The 15,089-nt window shown below is 41.3% G+C and overlaps 2 protein-coding genes across 5 annotated transcripts in view; both read right to left on the minus strand.

The window, feature by feature from the left end:
• The window catches only part of LOC311098647 (solute carrier organic anion transporter family member 5A1-like), a 70,696-nt gene extending 60,950 nt beyond the window's left edge, over window positions 1-9,746 (minus strand). Inside the window, exons 1-2 of the mRNA XM_084139180.1 lie at window positions 9,671-9,746; window positions 7,850-9,249 (exon numbers count right to left, since the gene is read on the minus strand). Of these exons, the coding sequence (XP_083995306.1) occupies window positions 7,850-8,834 (985 nt within the window). The 5' untranslated portion in view covers window positions 8,835-9,249; window positions 9,671-9,746. The remainder of the gene's footprint in view (window positions 1-7,849; window positions 9,250-9,670) is intronic.
• A 2,264-nt stretch (window positions 9,747-12,010) lies between these two features.
• Window positions 12,011-15,089, minus strand: part of LOC311150723 (nuclear receptor coactivator 2-like) — an 80,746-nt gene continuing 77,667 nt past the window's right edge. For all 4 annotated transcript variants that reach the window (XM_084188242.1, XM_084188243.1, XM_084188240.1 and 1 more), the window contains one exon: window positions 12,011-14,944. In XM_084188242.1, the coding sequence (XP_084044368.1) occupies window positions 14,933-14,944 (12 nt within the window). In that variant the 3' untranslated portion in view covers window positions 12,011-14,932. The remainder of the gene's footprint in view (window positions 14,945-15,089) is intronic.

Consider the following 15,089-nt stretch of genomic DNA (forward strand, 5'->3'; position numbering starts at 1 on the left):
TGACTCGAGGCTAGCTCAAGGCTGATTAGCCAACAACAACATCCATTTGGTTGCAGCTAGCTAGTTGCGATGATCCGGTGTTAAAGGTCCAGTGATTCAGTGATTCCGGCAGAAAATCCGATATGTTCTGGGTCGATAACGCGCTGTGCAGACTGGCTGATAATAGTCCAGGCTAGAGCTGGCTGGTAGGTAGTGCAGGCCACGGACAATGGTGAAAAACCGCTAACGGTGGCTAATAGCAAGTAGCTAGTTAGCTGGCTACTCCCGTCCGGTAGACAAAGAGGTAGATAGCCGGGATATGGGCCTGGCTCGAGGCTAGCTCAAGGCTAACTGGTGCTTGATTCGGGGGCAGTGGTGATTAGCCTACAGCAACATCCATTTGGTTGTGGCTAGCTAGTTGCAATCCGGTGTTAAGGTCCAGTGATTCAGTTATTCCGGCAGAAAATCCGATGTTCTGGGTGAAAACCGCTAACGGTGGCTAATAGCAAGTAGCTCGTTAGCTAGTTAGCTGGCTAGCTAGTTTCAACTGGAGATTCTAGATAAAAGGTGAGTAAATAATAGAATCTGTTCCACATTGAGTGAGGCGGGTTGCAGAAAAGTATATTTAGTAGAAGGATGAAAAGTGTGATAGGGAAATATATACGTAAAATAAATACCAAAAACAGGCTATTTACACAGACACACAACAGAGAACATGACCGCACTGCTACGCCATCTTGGCCAACACTTTTCTACACATTGGCTACTATTCTAATGAGCTCCCCCCAACAAACAAGACCAAATTTGTTTGGTCCAGACAACATCAAATCTGTACCAATCATAGACGTTTATGTTTCACAAGTTTGGATATGACAGTAGAGTGTAGACAAGTAGAGTATAGGCAGGGCTCCAGACTGCGACCATTAGTCGCATTTTGCGACCCTTTAACTTGGCTGTGCGAGTAAAACATTTAATTGGTCGCACTGGTGCGAGCTGCACATTCTACCTGGTCACCTCAACCAAAACGTCCTATTTTTGGGGCCGGATAAAGGGAATTTGTTCAACAGTAAAGTGCATTATCCTCATGATTCCTGTAATAAAATTGTCTGCCCTGCCTGCCTGTTTCGGAGAGTGCGTGAAATTGCGCATCGGCCATCGCAATTGCACTAGGCCTCACTGAAAAGTTTTATATTTAGCTATAGGCCTATATAATATTTGTGCACGTAAAGATTAAGGCAAATTAATCTCTATTGAACAAAAAAAATTTGAACATTCTGGAGCCCTATTTTGTCTGTAAAATATAACAAAAATAGCCTAATTGTCAACCCCAAATTCATGACAATCACTGTATTAGGTTCAGTGGCGATTTTAGCATGTAAATCTTGGTGGGGCAAAAAAATAAAAAAAACAAGTGGGATGCATGCCAGCAAAGCCACAACACAACACTAAACAATACATTAATTGCACTAGAACGGTGACAAACGGTGCCCACAAACTGTTAGGGCCTACATAAAGCTGTCCCAACATTTGACCACTGCTACACCTGGCTATCAACGGGGCCTTGTCTGGCAGCGAAACAGTTAATTCAACCATTAAGACATTAATGAGCGAGCTAGGACGGACGTAGTCAATATAACTATTTGTTTAGCACTTTTGAAATGTACAGCGACAGAATTCAGAACATGGGCTGTTCTTACAATGTTCTCCCTGTACACCAAGTCAGAACCGTAGGATAAATAAAGGGGGCATATAAGCAGACAATGAAAACTCTTACATTACTCGATGATTACATTTCTCTAAAACAGGTTATAGGCTACATGTGCACCACCAAGTCAGAACAGTAGGCGAAATTATGAGGGGTAAATAGACCAAATGATTAGGGTGAGGCACATGGGCTACTAACAGCTTACTACACAACATACACTTAGTATTACTTTCTTAGCTACAGTATACATATCTCCCTGGCATATTACATCATTTATGCAGCAGCATACAATACATTTTGGGACTCACCTTGTTGTGCTGTGCTCACTTGAACAGGAAGGTGGCGCAGTGATCCTTAGTGGGCAAATTTTGTCATCAAAGTCTGGCATTCTCTGGATTTATTGTGCTTTCAAGACAACTGGGAACTCTGAAAAAAACAAGGTCGAATCATGATGACGTCATTGATCTTCAGGTCGTAGCTCTAGAAAGAGGCTTGAGTTCCGGATTTACAATTCCGAGTTGGATGACCCTTCAAAACGTATTTTCCTAGTCAGAGCTCGTTTTTTCCCCGACTTCCCAGTTGTCTTGAACTCATTGAAGTCAAGTTTTCGCAGTACTGAGTTAACAGTTGTTTTGAGCGTGGCAAAAATCATATTTCATTGACAGCATAGCCAATGTTGAATTGTGAATAACTTTAGAAGATGATGACTGAAATGTATTCGATTGTGCGGAAAAAAAATTGGGGTGCCACCAAATCATGGGCTGGTGCCACCAACTGAAAGAGTTAGTGGTACCAGTGCAACCAGGAGAAAATGTTAGACTCGAGCCCAGAATTCTTTTGGATAATGTATTAAAAAAAAAAATATATGGAAATATCACATTTATGTAAGTTTTCAGACCCTTTATTCAGTACTTTATTGATGCACCTTTGGCAGCAATTACAGCCTTGATTCTTCTTGGGTTTGACTTAAAAAGCTTGGCACACATGTATTTGGGGAGTTTCTCCCATTCTTCTCTGCAGATCCTCTCAAGCTCTGTCAGGTTGGATGGGGAGCGTCAATGCACAGCTATTTTCAGGTCTCTTCACAGATGTTCGATCGGGTTCAAGTCCGGGCTCTGGCTGGGCCACTCAAGGACATTCAGAGACTACTCCCGAAGCCATTCCTGCGTTGTCTTGGCTGTGTGCTTAGGGTCGTTGTCCTGTTGGAAGGTGAACCTTCACCCCAGTCTGAGGTCCTGAGTGCTCTGGAGCAGGTTTTCATCAAGGATCTCTCTGTACTTTGCTCCTTTCATCTTTCCCTCGATCCTGACTAGTCTCCCAGTCTCTGCCGCTGAAAAACATCCCCACAGCATGATGCTGCCACCACCATGCTTCATCGACGGGGCTGTAGTGGAGCAGGTTGAGAGCTTCAAGTTCCTTGGTGTCCACATCACCAACAAACTATCATGGTCCAAACACACCAAGACAGTCGTGAAGAGGGCACGACAAAGCCTATTCCCCCTCAGGAGACTGAAAAGATTTGGCATGGGTCCTCATATCCTCAAAATGTTCTACAGCTGTACCATCGAGCGCATCCTGACTGGCTGCATCACTGCCTGGTATGGCAACTGCTCGGCCTCTGACCGCAAGGCACTACAGAGGGTAGTGCGTACGGCCCAGTACATCGCTGGGGCCAAGCTTCCTGCCATCCAGGACCGCTATACCAGACGGTGTCAGAGGAAGCTTCTACCCCCAAGCCATAAGACTCATGAAAAGCTAATCATGGCTACCCAGACTATTTGCATTGTCCCCCCCACCCCACCCCCTCTTTTACGCTGCTGCTACTCTCTGTTTATGATCTATGCATAGGCACTTTAACTCTACCCACATGTACATATTACCTCAATTACCTCGACTAACCTGTGCCCCGCACATTGACTCTGTACCCCATGTATATAGCCTCCCTACTATTATTTTATTTTACTGCTGCTCTTTAATCTATTTTTTACTTAACACTTATTTTTCTTAAAACTGCATTGTTGATTAAGGGCTTGTAAGTAAGCATTTCTACACCTGTTGTAGTCGGCGCATGTGGCAAATAAAATTTGTTTGATTTGATTTGCCAGGTTTCCTCCAGATGTGACGATTGGCATTCATGCCAAAGAGTTCCATCTTGGTTTCATCAGACCAGAGAGTCTGGTTTCTCAAGGTCAGAGTCCTTTAGGTGCCTTTTGGCAAACTCCAAGCGGGCTGTCATGTGCCTTTTACTGAGGAGTGGCTTGCGTCTGGCCACTCTACCATAAAAGGCCTGATTGGTGGAGTGCTGCAGAGATGGTTGTCCTTCTGGAAGGTTCTCCCATCTCCACAGAGGAACTCTGGAGCTCTGTCAGTGACCATCGGGTTCTTGGTCACCTCCCTGACCAAGGCCCTTCTCCCCTGATTGCTCAGTTTGGCAGGTTGGCCAGCTCTAGGAAGAGTCTTGGTGGTTCCAAACTTCTTCCATTTAATAATACGATGGAGGCCACTGTGTTCTTGGGGACCTTCAATGCTGCAGAAATGTTTTGGTACCCTTCCCCAGATCTGTACCTCGACACAATCCTGTCTCGGAGCTCTACGGACATTTCCTTCGACCTCATGGCTTGGTTTTTGCTCTGACATGCACTGTCAACTGTGGGACCTTATACAGTGAGGGAAAAAAGTATTTAGTCAGCCACCAATTGTGCAAGTTCTCCCACTTAAAAAGATGAGAGAGGCCTGTAATTTTCATAATAGGTACACGTCAACTATGACAGACAAATTGAGAAAAAGAAATCCAGAAAATCACATTGTAGGATTTTTAATGAATTTATTTGCAAATTATGGTGGAAAATAAGTATTTGGTCACCTACAAACAAGCAAGATTTCTGGCTCTCACAGACCTGTAACTTCTTCTTTAAGAGGCTCCTCTGTCCTCCACTCGTTACCTGTATTAATGGCACCTGTTTGAACTTGTTATCAGTATAAAAGACACCTGTCCACAACCTCAAACAGTCACACTCCAAACTCCACTATGGCCAAGACCAAAAAGCTGTCAAAGGACACCAGAAACAAAATTGTAGACCTGCACCAGGCTGGGAAGACTGAATCTGCAATAGGTAAGCAGCTTGGTTTGAAGAAATCAACTGTGGGAGCAATTATTAGGAAATGGAAGACATACACGACCACTGATAATCTCCCTCGATCTGGGGCTCCACGCAAGATCTTACCCTGTGGGGTCAAAATGATCACAAGTACGGTGAGCAAAAATCCCAGTACCACACGGGGGGACCTAGTGAATGACCTGCAGAGAGCTGGGACCAAAGTAACAAAGCCTACCATCAGTAACACACTACGCCGCCAGGGACTCAAATCCTGCAGTGCCAGACGTGTCCCCCTGCTTAAGCCAGTACATGTCCAGGCCCGTCTGAAGTTTGCTAGAGTGCATTTGGATGATCCAGAAGAGGATTGGGAGAATGTCATATGGTCAGATGAAACCAAAATAGAACTTTTTGGTAAAAACTCAACTCGTCGTGTTTGGAGGACAAAGAATGCTGAGTTGCATCCAAAGAACACCATACCTACTGTGAAGCATGGGGGTGGAAACATCATGCTTTGGGGCTGTTTTTCTGCAAAGGGACCAGGACGACTGATCCGTGTAAAGGAAAGAATGAATGGGGCCATGTATTGTGAGATTTTGAGTGAAAACCTCCTTCCATCAGCAAGGGCATTGAAGATGAAACGTGGGTGGGTCTTTCAGCATGACAATGATCCCAAACACACTGCCCGGGCAACGAAGGAGTGGCTTCGTAAAAAGCATTTCAAGGTCCTGGAGTGGCCTAGCCAGTCTCCAGATCTCAACCCCATAGAAAATCTTTGGAGGGAGTTGAAAGTCCGTGTTGCCCAGAGACAGCCCCAAAACATCACTGCTCTAGAGGAGATCTGCATGGAGGAATGGGCCAAAATACCAGCAACAGTGTGTGAAAACCTTGTGAAGACTTACAGAAAATGTTTGATCTGTGTCATTGCCAACAAAGGGTATATAACAAAGTATTGAGAAACTTTTGTTATTGACCAAATACTTATTTTCCACCATAATTTGCAAATAAATTCATTAAAAATCCTACAATGTGATTTTTTGTATATTTCTTTCTCATTTTGTCTGTCATAGTTGACGTGTACCTATGATGAAAATTACAGGCCTCTCATCTTTTTAAGTGGGAGAACTTGCACAATTGGTGGCTGACTAAATACTTTTTATCCCCACTGTATAGACAGGTGTGTGCCTTTCCAAATCATGTCCAATCAATTGAATTTACCACAGGTGTACTCCAATCAAGTTGTAAAAACATCTCAAGGCTGATCAATGGAAACAGGATGCACCTTTTATTTTTAATAAATTTGCAAACATTTCTAAAAACCTGTTCTCGATTTGTCATTATGGGGTATTGTGTGTAGATTAATGAGAAGAAGAAAAAATATTTCATCCATTTTAGAATAAGGCTGTAACTTAACAAAATGTGGAAAAAGTCAAGGGGTCTGAATACTTTCCGAAGGCACTGTATTTTTAATTTTTTTTAAAAAAAATTATGCCATTTAGCAGACGCTTTTATCCAAAGCGACTTACAGTCATGCGTGCATACATTTTTTTTGTGTATGGGTGGTCCCGGAGATCGAACCCACTACCATGTATAAGGGACATAGAACAAGTTCTTACGAGCTTACAAAATAATACTGTATTATGCCTATTTGAATTTCCATGAATCTATTAACAATGCTGAGAGGCATAATCTTTTATTCAGTGCAACCGTAACACAGACCCATTTTTCCAGTATTCATCACTTGGTCCACAACCTCTTCTCTGTCAATTTTGGTCTGTTTCAACTTGTGCCTCTTTAAATAACAAAATGCTCTGAATTTTTTTTATATTTTATTTTAGGATGATGTCAGTCAAGCCCTTGTTCTTATTTAGGAGTGCAGTCCAAGAGTATAATTATGTTGTATTGTGTTGGTCAATCATGGGCACACTCCTCATGACAACCTGACCTAATAAACCTAGTAGCAACAAAATATCACACTGTTTTGAGATTATACATACTACTGTGTTTATAATCTCAGATTAAAGGCTACTGTAAGAACCCTCTTAATATGGAAAAGAACATTATGGTTATTGAGCCTTTTTTGGAATAACTATAGGTTCCTTCTCTCATTTCCAAAGCCTATAAATCACTCTTACTGGAACTCAATGAACAACATACAATTAATAAACCGTTGCTCCATTACCTAACAGTCATGTCCTGTCCTCAGAGTAACTGTCTGTCTGTGGCTCTATCAGACTGACCAGAGATCTGTCAAGGACCATTAGTGTTGTCCACTCTAAACTGCGTCCCAAATGGCACCTTATTCCCTATATAGTGCACTACTTTTGACCAGAGTCTGTCTGCCTTCACAGCCCTCGTGTTCTTCCAGCTAGCCTGACAGGTACTGATGGGCCAAGTTCTGTCACATCTTGGCCAGTGTGTATCCAGCCATTGTACTACTGGCACCAAGTGACCGCATGATCAAAGCTGCTCAGTCCTTTGTGAACTGGCCTTCCACAAGAACACCATTAGAGACTGGGTCTAGGAGAAGAAAGGGGACTGACTCTGGGCTGTGTCAAAGGCATTCTTTAGAGGGCTCTAGTCAAAAGTAGTGCACTACATAGGGAATAGGGTGACATTTGGGAGCTAATTCTTTTGTGGAGATTTTTTTCTCTGAGTGTACCGGAGGCAGGCACCAGGCAGCCACATTGGCCACCACAGAATACAAGCCTGTTTCATAACTATTCTTTATTTTCAGTGTTTAGGCCTTAATTAGGTTTACGTTGTTTCAGACCACTGGAGAGAAAATATCTAGGATGACAGTTAAAAGGGACAAGGATTGATTGAATAACTGAAGTCAAAGTTTAAGTAGCCAATTTCATAATGTATTGTAAGGCCTTGTGTATAGGCAGAGGCAGGTGGAAAGGCAGTTGGAAAAATTCCATCTGAAACCAAACAATAGGCCTAATCAGTAAATCTTTGGCACAGAGGTGGCAAGCTGAGTTGCCTCCCTCCTTTATCTCCTAGTTTATTACTGGTGCGCTGTGTAGTCTTCGGACCTTTCACACCCCATCTCACACACACGTCTTACCTAGATAAAGAGAGGCATTCTCCTTCTTGACGTTGTCGTCCAGGTAGGTGGGTCCCAGGGTGTAGATGGGCGTCGACCCCATGCCCACCAGGATCTGTGCAATGATGAACAGGGCCACATACAGGTTGTGTTCATTACCCTCCTGGTCTCTGGGGCAGGACACATCCAGGAAGTCCTTGCCACTGCCGTTGTTGTTCATACACAGGCCCTCGTTGCCCCGGGACGAGTTCACCTCCAGGATTTGGTACGGAGGGGAGATGAAGTGAGGCAAGGAGAAGAGGGCTGCTCCGACGGCTATGAACACCGCACCCACGGCCAACCATCTGGGCCTCTGCCCTCGCCCTCCGAAGTAACTGATGAAGACCACCACCAACAGACTACCTATGTCAAAGCAGCTGACGAGCAGGCCGGACTCAGAGCTCCGGAGGCTGTACCTCTTCTCTATGGTGGTGATGACACTGCTAAGGTAGCCAGACACCATCAGTGACTGAATGAATGTCAGGTAGCACATGCAGAATAAAAAACAGCGAGAGTCTTCGAGAATTGCACTAATGTATTTCCTAGTGGGTAAACGCATCAGGGGTAACCTCGAGGCGAGGAAGCCTTGTCTCGTTGGGTTTTTACTCCTGGGTTTGCTGACCTGCGTCTCTGTATTAAATGAACTACTCATCCCCACCACACTAGAACTGGAAGGGGAATAGTTAACATTAGTCCTGGAGGAGGATTCAGGTAGAGGTTGGTTCAGGTTGATCCTCTGTGGGAGTTGGATGAATTCAGCGCTCTTTTCCTCCATTATTGACACCTGCTGCTGCATAGACTTGGCCAACAAGGACTTGCTTTGCTGGCCTGAGTCATTCAGAGCAGGTAAACTTTGGGATTTGAAGTTGATGCCAGCAGGGTCCTCATCCTGACTCAATAACTCATCATCCGCTTGAAGGGGTTCTGACAGTTCATTCTCTGTCTCCTTGTGGTCATCGGAAGCCATTGTGTTTTGTTGTTGAGCTGGCTGAATTCACAAGTGTAGGTTTAAAAGTCCAGTCACTGTGTTCAATATCTGACACCACTTACACTATAATATACACATTTCATCCAGTAAAAAACAGCTTCAGGCTGCAAGCCAGGCCCAATAAAAGTGAGAAAATAAGGGATTATGGCTTCTGCATGGGCTTATCTTTGTTGCTGTTAGCAGCACTGCCTCTGTTTATCTCGCGAACACTTGTGCTCTGCCAGCATCTGATTCTTGAGCTCGAGGCCTCTGGTGTCTTCGATTGTCTCTCATGCCTTTAGCCGCTGCAGATGCTCACCATCACTAACGTTAACGGAGGCGGTAGAGTCAAGCAGAAAGAAAATGGACTTGGGTAGATGACACGGCAGAGTTGACATGGTCCCCCTGGAATCCCCTTAAAAAAAAGAAGAAATACATATTTCAGACATATTGAGTGTTTTCACCTCCCCAATACCACCTAGCTGTCATTGTCAATGTCATAACATACGCTGTGTAATTTGAGTAGCTAGGCATCTAATGTTAACGTTAGACATGAAAACGAACTAATTTAACCAGTCTTGACATTCAATTAAAAAAACGGACATGTTGCTAAAAACAACGGTGACTGGCCAGCTAGCATTTACGACGTCGACCTGTTTTCAATACAACCCCTACAGAAAAATAGGCATACCGTAGCTAGCTATCTGCAGTCGCCTAGTAAACACTGCGGCTAGCTCTGGTGAGCGGCTGCTGCTGATCTGCTGGTCGCAGGCTTGTAGCTAACTAATAATAGCTGTTAATGAAAATATAATCGCTAGCAAATTTGGCTAACAAACCTGACGATTTTAAGCAATAGCAGGGCCCTTGATTCTTCATTTAAAGGTCCCATTTAAAACCAATTTGACTGCCGTTATCAAATTGCACCAGACAAAGATATCGTCATCCCTGTCTGTAGCTGTACATTCTGACTATCTCGCTCATTCACTCACTCACTCACTCACTGAATAAAATGAAGTTGTTTACCACGACCCGGGTGGTACTAGCTTCTGTAGCGTCCGAGGCCCCTCACTGGTTCGATTTTACTAGGGCGGAAGTGTCGTGTGGCCATATCAAATATTTGTATAATTCATTGTTCTATCTGTGGCCATATGGAGTGATGCTAATACTTGGGGGTGAAGTTGCCCCTAAAAACAGATCTAGAATCAGCTTATTGTACAAAGCCCCTGACCATACAGCTGTTAATGGTCAAAGCATACTTGTGATCAGATGTCAGTCATAGTTTGCTTCTGCATCTGGCACCTGCCAGTAATATAAAATCCTCAGTTCAATCATGCGTGTCTGTGACATACTATTGTTTTAATACTGATATAGTCGCATTTATCAGCTTTATTGGATGGTATGTCTGTGTGTTCCGTAAAATGTGGCATTTTATATGCTAAACAACTATGCCCTCTGTTGATAAGGGGAAGAACACAGGATGGCCCAACCAGGTGATGTACATAGTGCCTTCCGAAAGTATTCATACCCCTTTACTTAGTCCACATTTTGTTGTGTTACAGCCTGAATTCTAAATTGATTAAATATATATTTTCCTCTCTTTTTAGAAATGTTTGCAAATGTATTGGACAATATATTCAGAAATATCTCATTTACATAAGTATTCACACCCTTGAGTCAATAGGTTATAATCCCGTTTGGCAGTGATTACAGCTGTGAGTCTTTCTGAGTAAGTCTCTAAGAGCTTTGCACACCTGGATTGTACAATATTTGCACATTATTCTTTTTAAAATTCTTCAAGCTCTGTCAAGTTGGGTGTTGATCATTGCTAGACAGCCATTTTCAAGTCTTGCCATATATTTTCAAGCCAGTTTAAGTCAAAACTGTAACTAGGCATCTCAGGAACATTCAATGGTGTCTTGGTAAGCAACTTCAGTGTATATTTGGCCTTGTGTCATTGTCCTGCTGAAAGGTGAATTTGTCTCTCTGCGTCTGTTGGAAAGCAGACTGAACCAGGTTTTCCTCTAGGATTTTGCCTGTGCTTAGCTCTATTCCATTTATTTTTATCCTATGACAAGCATACCCTTAACATGATGCAGCCACCACCATGCTTGAAAATATGAAGAGCGGTACTCAGTGATGTGTTGTGTTGGATTTGTCCCAAACATAACGCTTTGTATTCAAGACATAAAGTGCATTTCTTTGCCACATTTTTTGCAGTATTACTTTAGTGCCTTATTGCAAACAGGATGCATGTTTTGGAATATTTTTATTCTGTACAGGGTTCCTTTTCACTCGGTCATTTAGGTTAGTATTGTGGAGTAACTACGTTGTTGATCCATCCTCAGTTTTGTCCTATCACAGCCATCAAATTCTAACTGTTTTTAAAGTCACCATTGGCTTCATGGTGAAATCCGTGAGCGGTTTCCTTCCTCTCCAGCAACTGAGTTAGGAAGGACGCCTCTATCTTTGTAGAGACTGGATGTATTGATACACCATCCAAAGTCTAATTAATAACTTGCTCCACCATGCTCAAAGGAATATTCAATGTCTGCTTTTTTTTATGTTCTTTTTTTATCTACCAATAGGTGCCCTGCTTTGCGAGGCATTGGAAAACCTCCCTGGTCTTTGTGGTTGAATCTGTTTGAAATTCACTGCTTGACTGAGGGACCTTACAGATAAGTAACTGTATGTGTGGGGTACAGACATGATGTAGTCATTCAAAAATCATGTTAAACACTATTATTGCACACAGTGAGTCCATGCAACTTATGTGACTTGTTAAGAACATTTTTACTCCTGAATTTATTTAGGCTTGCCATAACAAAGGGGTTGAATACTTATTGACTCGAGACATTTTAGCTTTTCATTTTTAATTAATTTGTAAACATTTCTAAAAACATAATTCCACTTTGACATTATGGGGTATTGTGTGTAGGCAGGCCTGTGACACAATCTTTTAATCAATTTTAAGTTCAGGCTGTAAGACAACAAAAAGTGGAAAAAGTCAAGGTACACTGAGATACCCTGTCATAATACATGTAACAGTTGTTACTACAGTGAGGCTAACTGATTACCTTCTGGAATAATTACAGTCTGGAAACTGAATAATTAGATTCTGTAAACCTCATGGAATAGGGACAAATTGTAGACCAAGTCAATCAGTAATTACACTTCAATCAACATAATACAAATAATTTATTTACAATGCCATAAATCATAAATTAGCAAGCAGCATTGGCAAAAGCAATATTAGTCAACAGCTTGCATAAGGTGTAAATTAAATGTTTTGCATAAAATGCTCACACTGGATGAACATCGATGCAGGTGAACATAGTGATATTTAATATGAACATCACACCTGGAAAAATAAATCTCTGAACCGCAACAATGAGCTTTCTAAACGAAAACTCTTTGTTTTACAATATTGCTTTGATTTACCATTGTGTTGTTTACATACTCATCTTAAAGATAGTCAATATGAAACAACTGTACAAATAATAATACAACCCACAACTGATCACAAATAAAATGTGGGGGGGTGAAAATCTACTGTGAAAACCAACCAAATAAACCAGGGGTGTAGTAGTCTAACCATAGCACAAGTACATTGGTTACGTCTGAAATGGCAACCTATTCCATATAAAGTGCACCACTTTTGACCAGAACCCTATAGGCCCTGGTCAAAAGTAGTGCACTATATAGTGAATAGGGTGCCACTTCAGATATGGCCATTGAGTGACGATGCACTCTTCAGTATTGTCATCTCACTATACATATATGATACAACTGTCAACTTCACAGTAATACACAAGACAGAAAAACAGATCTAAGGCATTATGCTAGGTCTTTAGCATGTTAAGGTACTTGCATGTAATATTTACCAATTGATCAAATAGCAAACTATAAATTAAGAAACATTTTTCAAAAAAAGTATTGATCAGTCAGAATCAGAGAAGAAAAAAGTAATTCAATTCAACTAAACCTTGTGAGTGAATTGAATATTCGTATGCACACTCTTTCCTTACAACTTGTCATCGTGATTGCCCAAAATGCATACCTTACAAAAGGCTGTTAACACAGTAACACTTCATGGCTTAAGTTTATTTTAAAGGTTGTATAATAAAATCTTTGGATTTGCAACGAGAGCATTACATCCATTCTATTACATTTTTTTCTCTCAATTTTTTGCATCAGAGCATCCTAATCTTCAAACTTTGCTCAACTCTTTAAAAATGCCTTGTTTAGGACAATGTTAAATGAATTGGGAGAAATTGGCCATCACAAAAATAAGAAATATCCTTTGCATCGTTAGAGAGACATAATAACCAGTGCAAACCTACAAAATAGATATTTTCTGTCCACACATTTTCACAAACGCTTGATTATGTGAGGTCAACTTCATTTCAGCGTTTGCAGACAATTTGGAATTTTCACATTCTTCTTCTAAAAAAAGCAAAATTATAAGTTCTGTGAGATCTCATATTTGCTATGTGCTTACAGACTATAAACCAAACTGGAGTAGTACAGGAATATGGCATGAAAAATACATATTGCCTGTTCATTTTACACATGACTGAAGCAGAACTTGTTTTGTACCTTCCAGGTTATCTATAGACATTACCCCCAATCAACACAGTCAGAGACCACCCTAAAGTGTTGAGTTATGCCTGTTGTTGGCAGGCCTGTCCATTCCTTTCATTATGAGGAGGTTGAGGTGAAGTGCAAGGAAAAATCATTACGCAATGAGTTGAAACCCTGAAAAAACAGTCATTTGTGAGTTAATCCAACACAAACAGTATGACTGTAAAGTCACATTTCAGTGGTTGTTTTTTGTAACACCAGGCTGGAGAGAAAACAGGCATCTTATTCCATTAATTTATACTGCAATATATACACAACCTATGAACATTTACCTTCATACATATCGCAGCAAGGGGATTGACTTGAACATTTCATCTAAAACTACAGGACCTAATATATGTAATTCAATTAGACACAATAAGGTAACACTTTAAGGGATACTTGTTAAGAAAGTTACTTAACCCTTTCCTCCCTCTTATAGTGTCATACAAAGAACGTTTCTAAAGTTGAAAAACTATAAATACCTGTAAAACATTTATTTTATAAACCTTTCAAGTGACTACTTTAGTCAGGCTTTACAATCTAACCATTCAAAATCAAACACAATTGTATAGTTTATGCTCTTTGAGCCATTTATAATATATCACTTCTCCATAAAAAAAAATTAAATCCTGTGATGTAATTTTGTCTCGCACCCGTGCATGTGTATACAGCACAAACTCACACACAAAGAAAATATTGTTATTAAAAAAAGACCTGGAGAGAGAGTAGTAAAGAGTGTATTTTCAGAGGGGAGGCATAGTCTGGGGTCTATCCCTTAATAAATACATTCATCTGACCAGATGCCTGCTGACAGGATCAGTTTTGCTTCTATATTCTGTGAGTATGAGTCCATTGTATGCGTGTGTATATGTGTTTGTCTGTATCCATTTTGTTTATGTGTGTATGCTAGTGTGTCAGGGTGTGTGTGTAGAGCTGGACGATATGGACAAAAATCTATATTGCGACAAATTACCTGATTTGATGCGATAACGATAAATAGAACGATAAGTTTACCACAGTTTATTTATTATCCTTAAAAACGACTACTACTAGTTTGATGGTTGTAGCATTCAATTGTCCCATTAACAATCACCCATATTAGCAAACGTATTTCATTTCAAACTTCACATTTCTCTAGTATAGGCTACTTATCGTAATGAACGATTTCAGCAAAATGCCTGCGATAAGTAGTCGGTATGGTTGGTGTCAATAATTTTGGTTTATCGTCCCAGCTATATGTGTGTTTGTCCGTTTCGATTGTGTGTGTGTGTCTGTGTGTGTATGTGGGGAGGATCTAAGTCACACTAAGGTGAATGCAGTTGGTTGGTTCAGGGAGTTGTGTTCTTCTTCAGTAGGTGAGTCTTTGTCCAATCAAAGACCCAGGTAGAACTGCAGGAGCTCCTTGATTGGTTGGATGCCAGTGTTTTCATTGGGTGTTGACCGTTTATACTGTGTTGTCCCACAATAGACCAGGGTTAGCAATAGTTCTGAAAAAGAACATTGTTATATAATTTAAAAATAGGCAGAATTCAGTTAAATAAGACTAACATTCTAAAGAGACACGGGAATGAGAAGGACGTGGGAAGTATGCCCTCAATGACAAATCGGTGCTGTCTGTTTTGATGTGTAAAC

Source organism: Coregonus lavaretus, assembly GCF_964263955.1.
Source record: "Coregonus lavaretus genome assembly, chromosome: 23".
NCBI lineage: Eukaryota > Metazoa > Chordata > Actinopteri > Salmoniformes > Salmonidae > Coregonus > Coregonus lavaretus.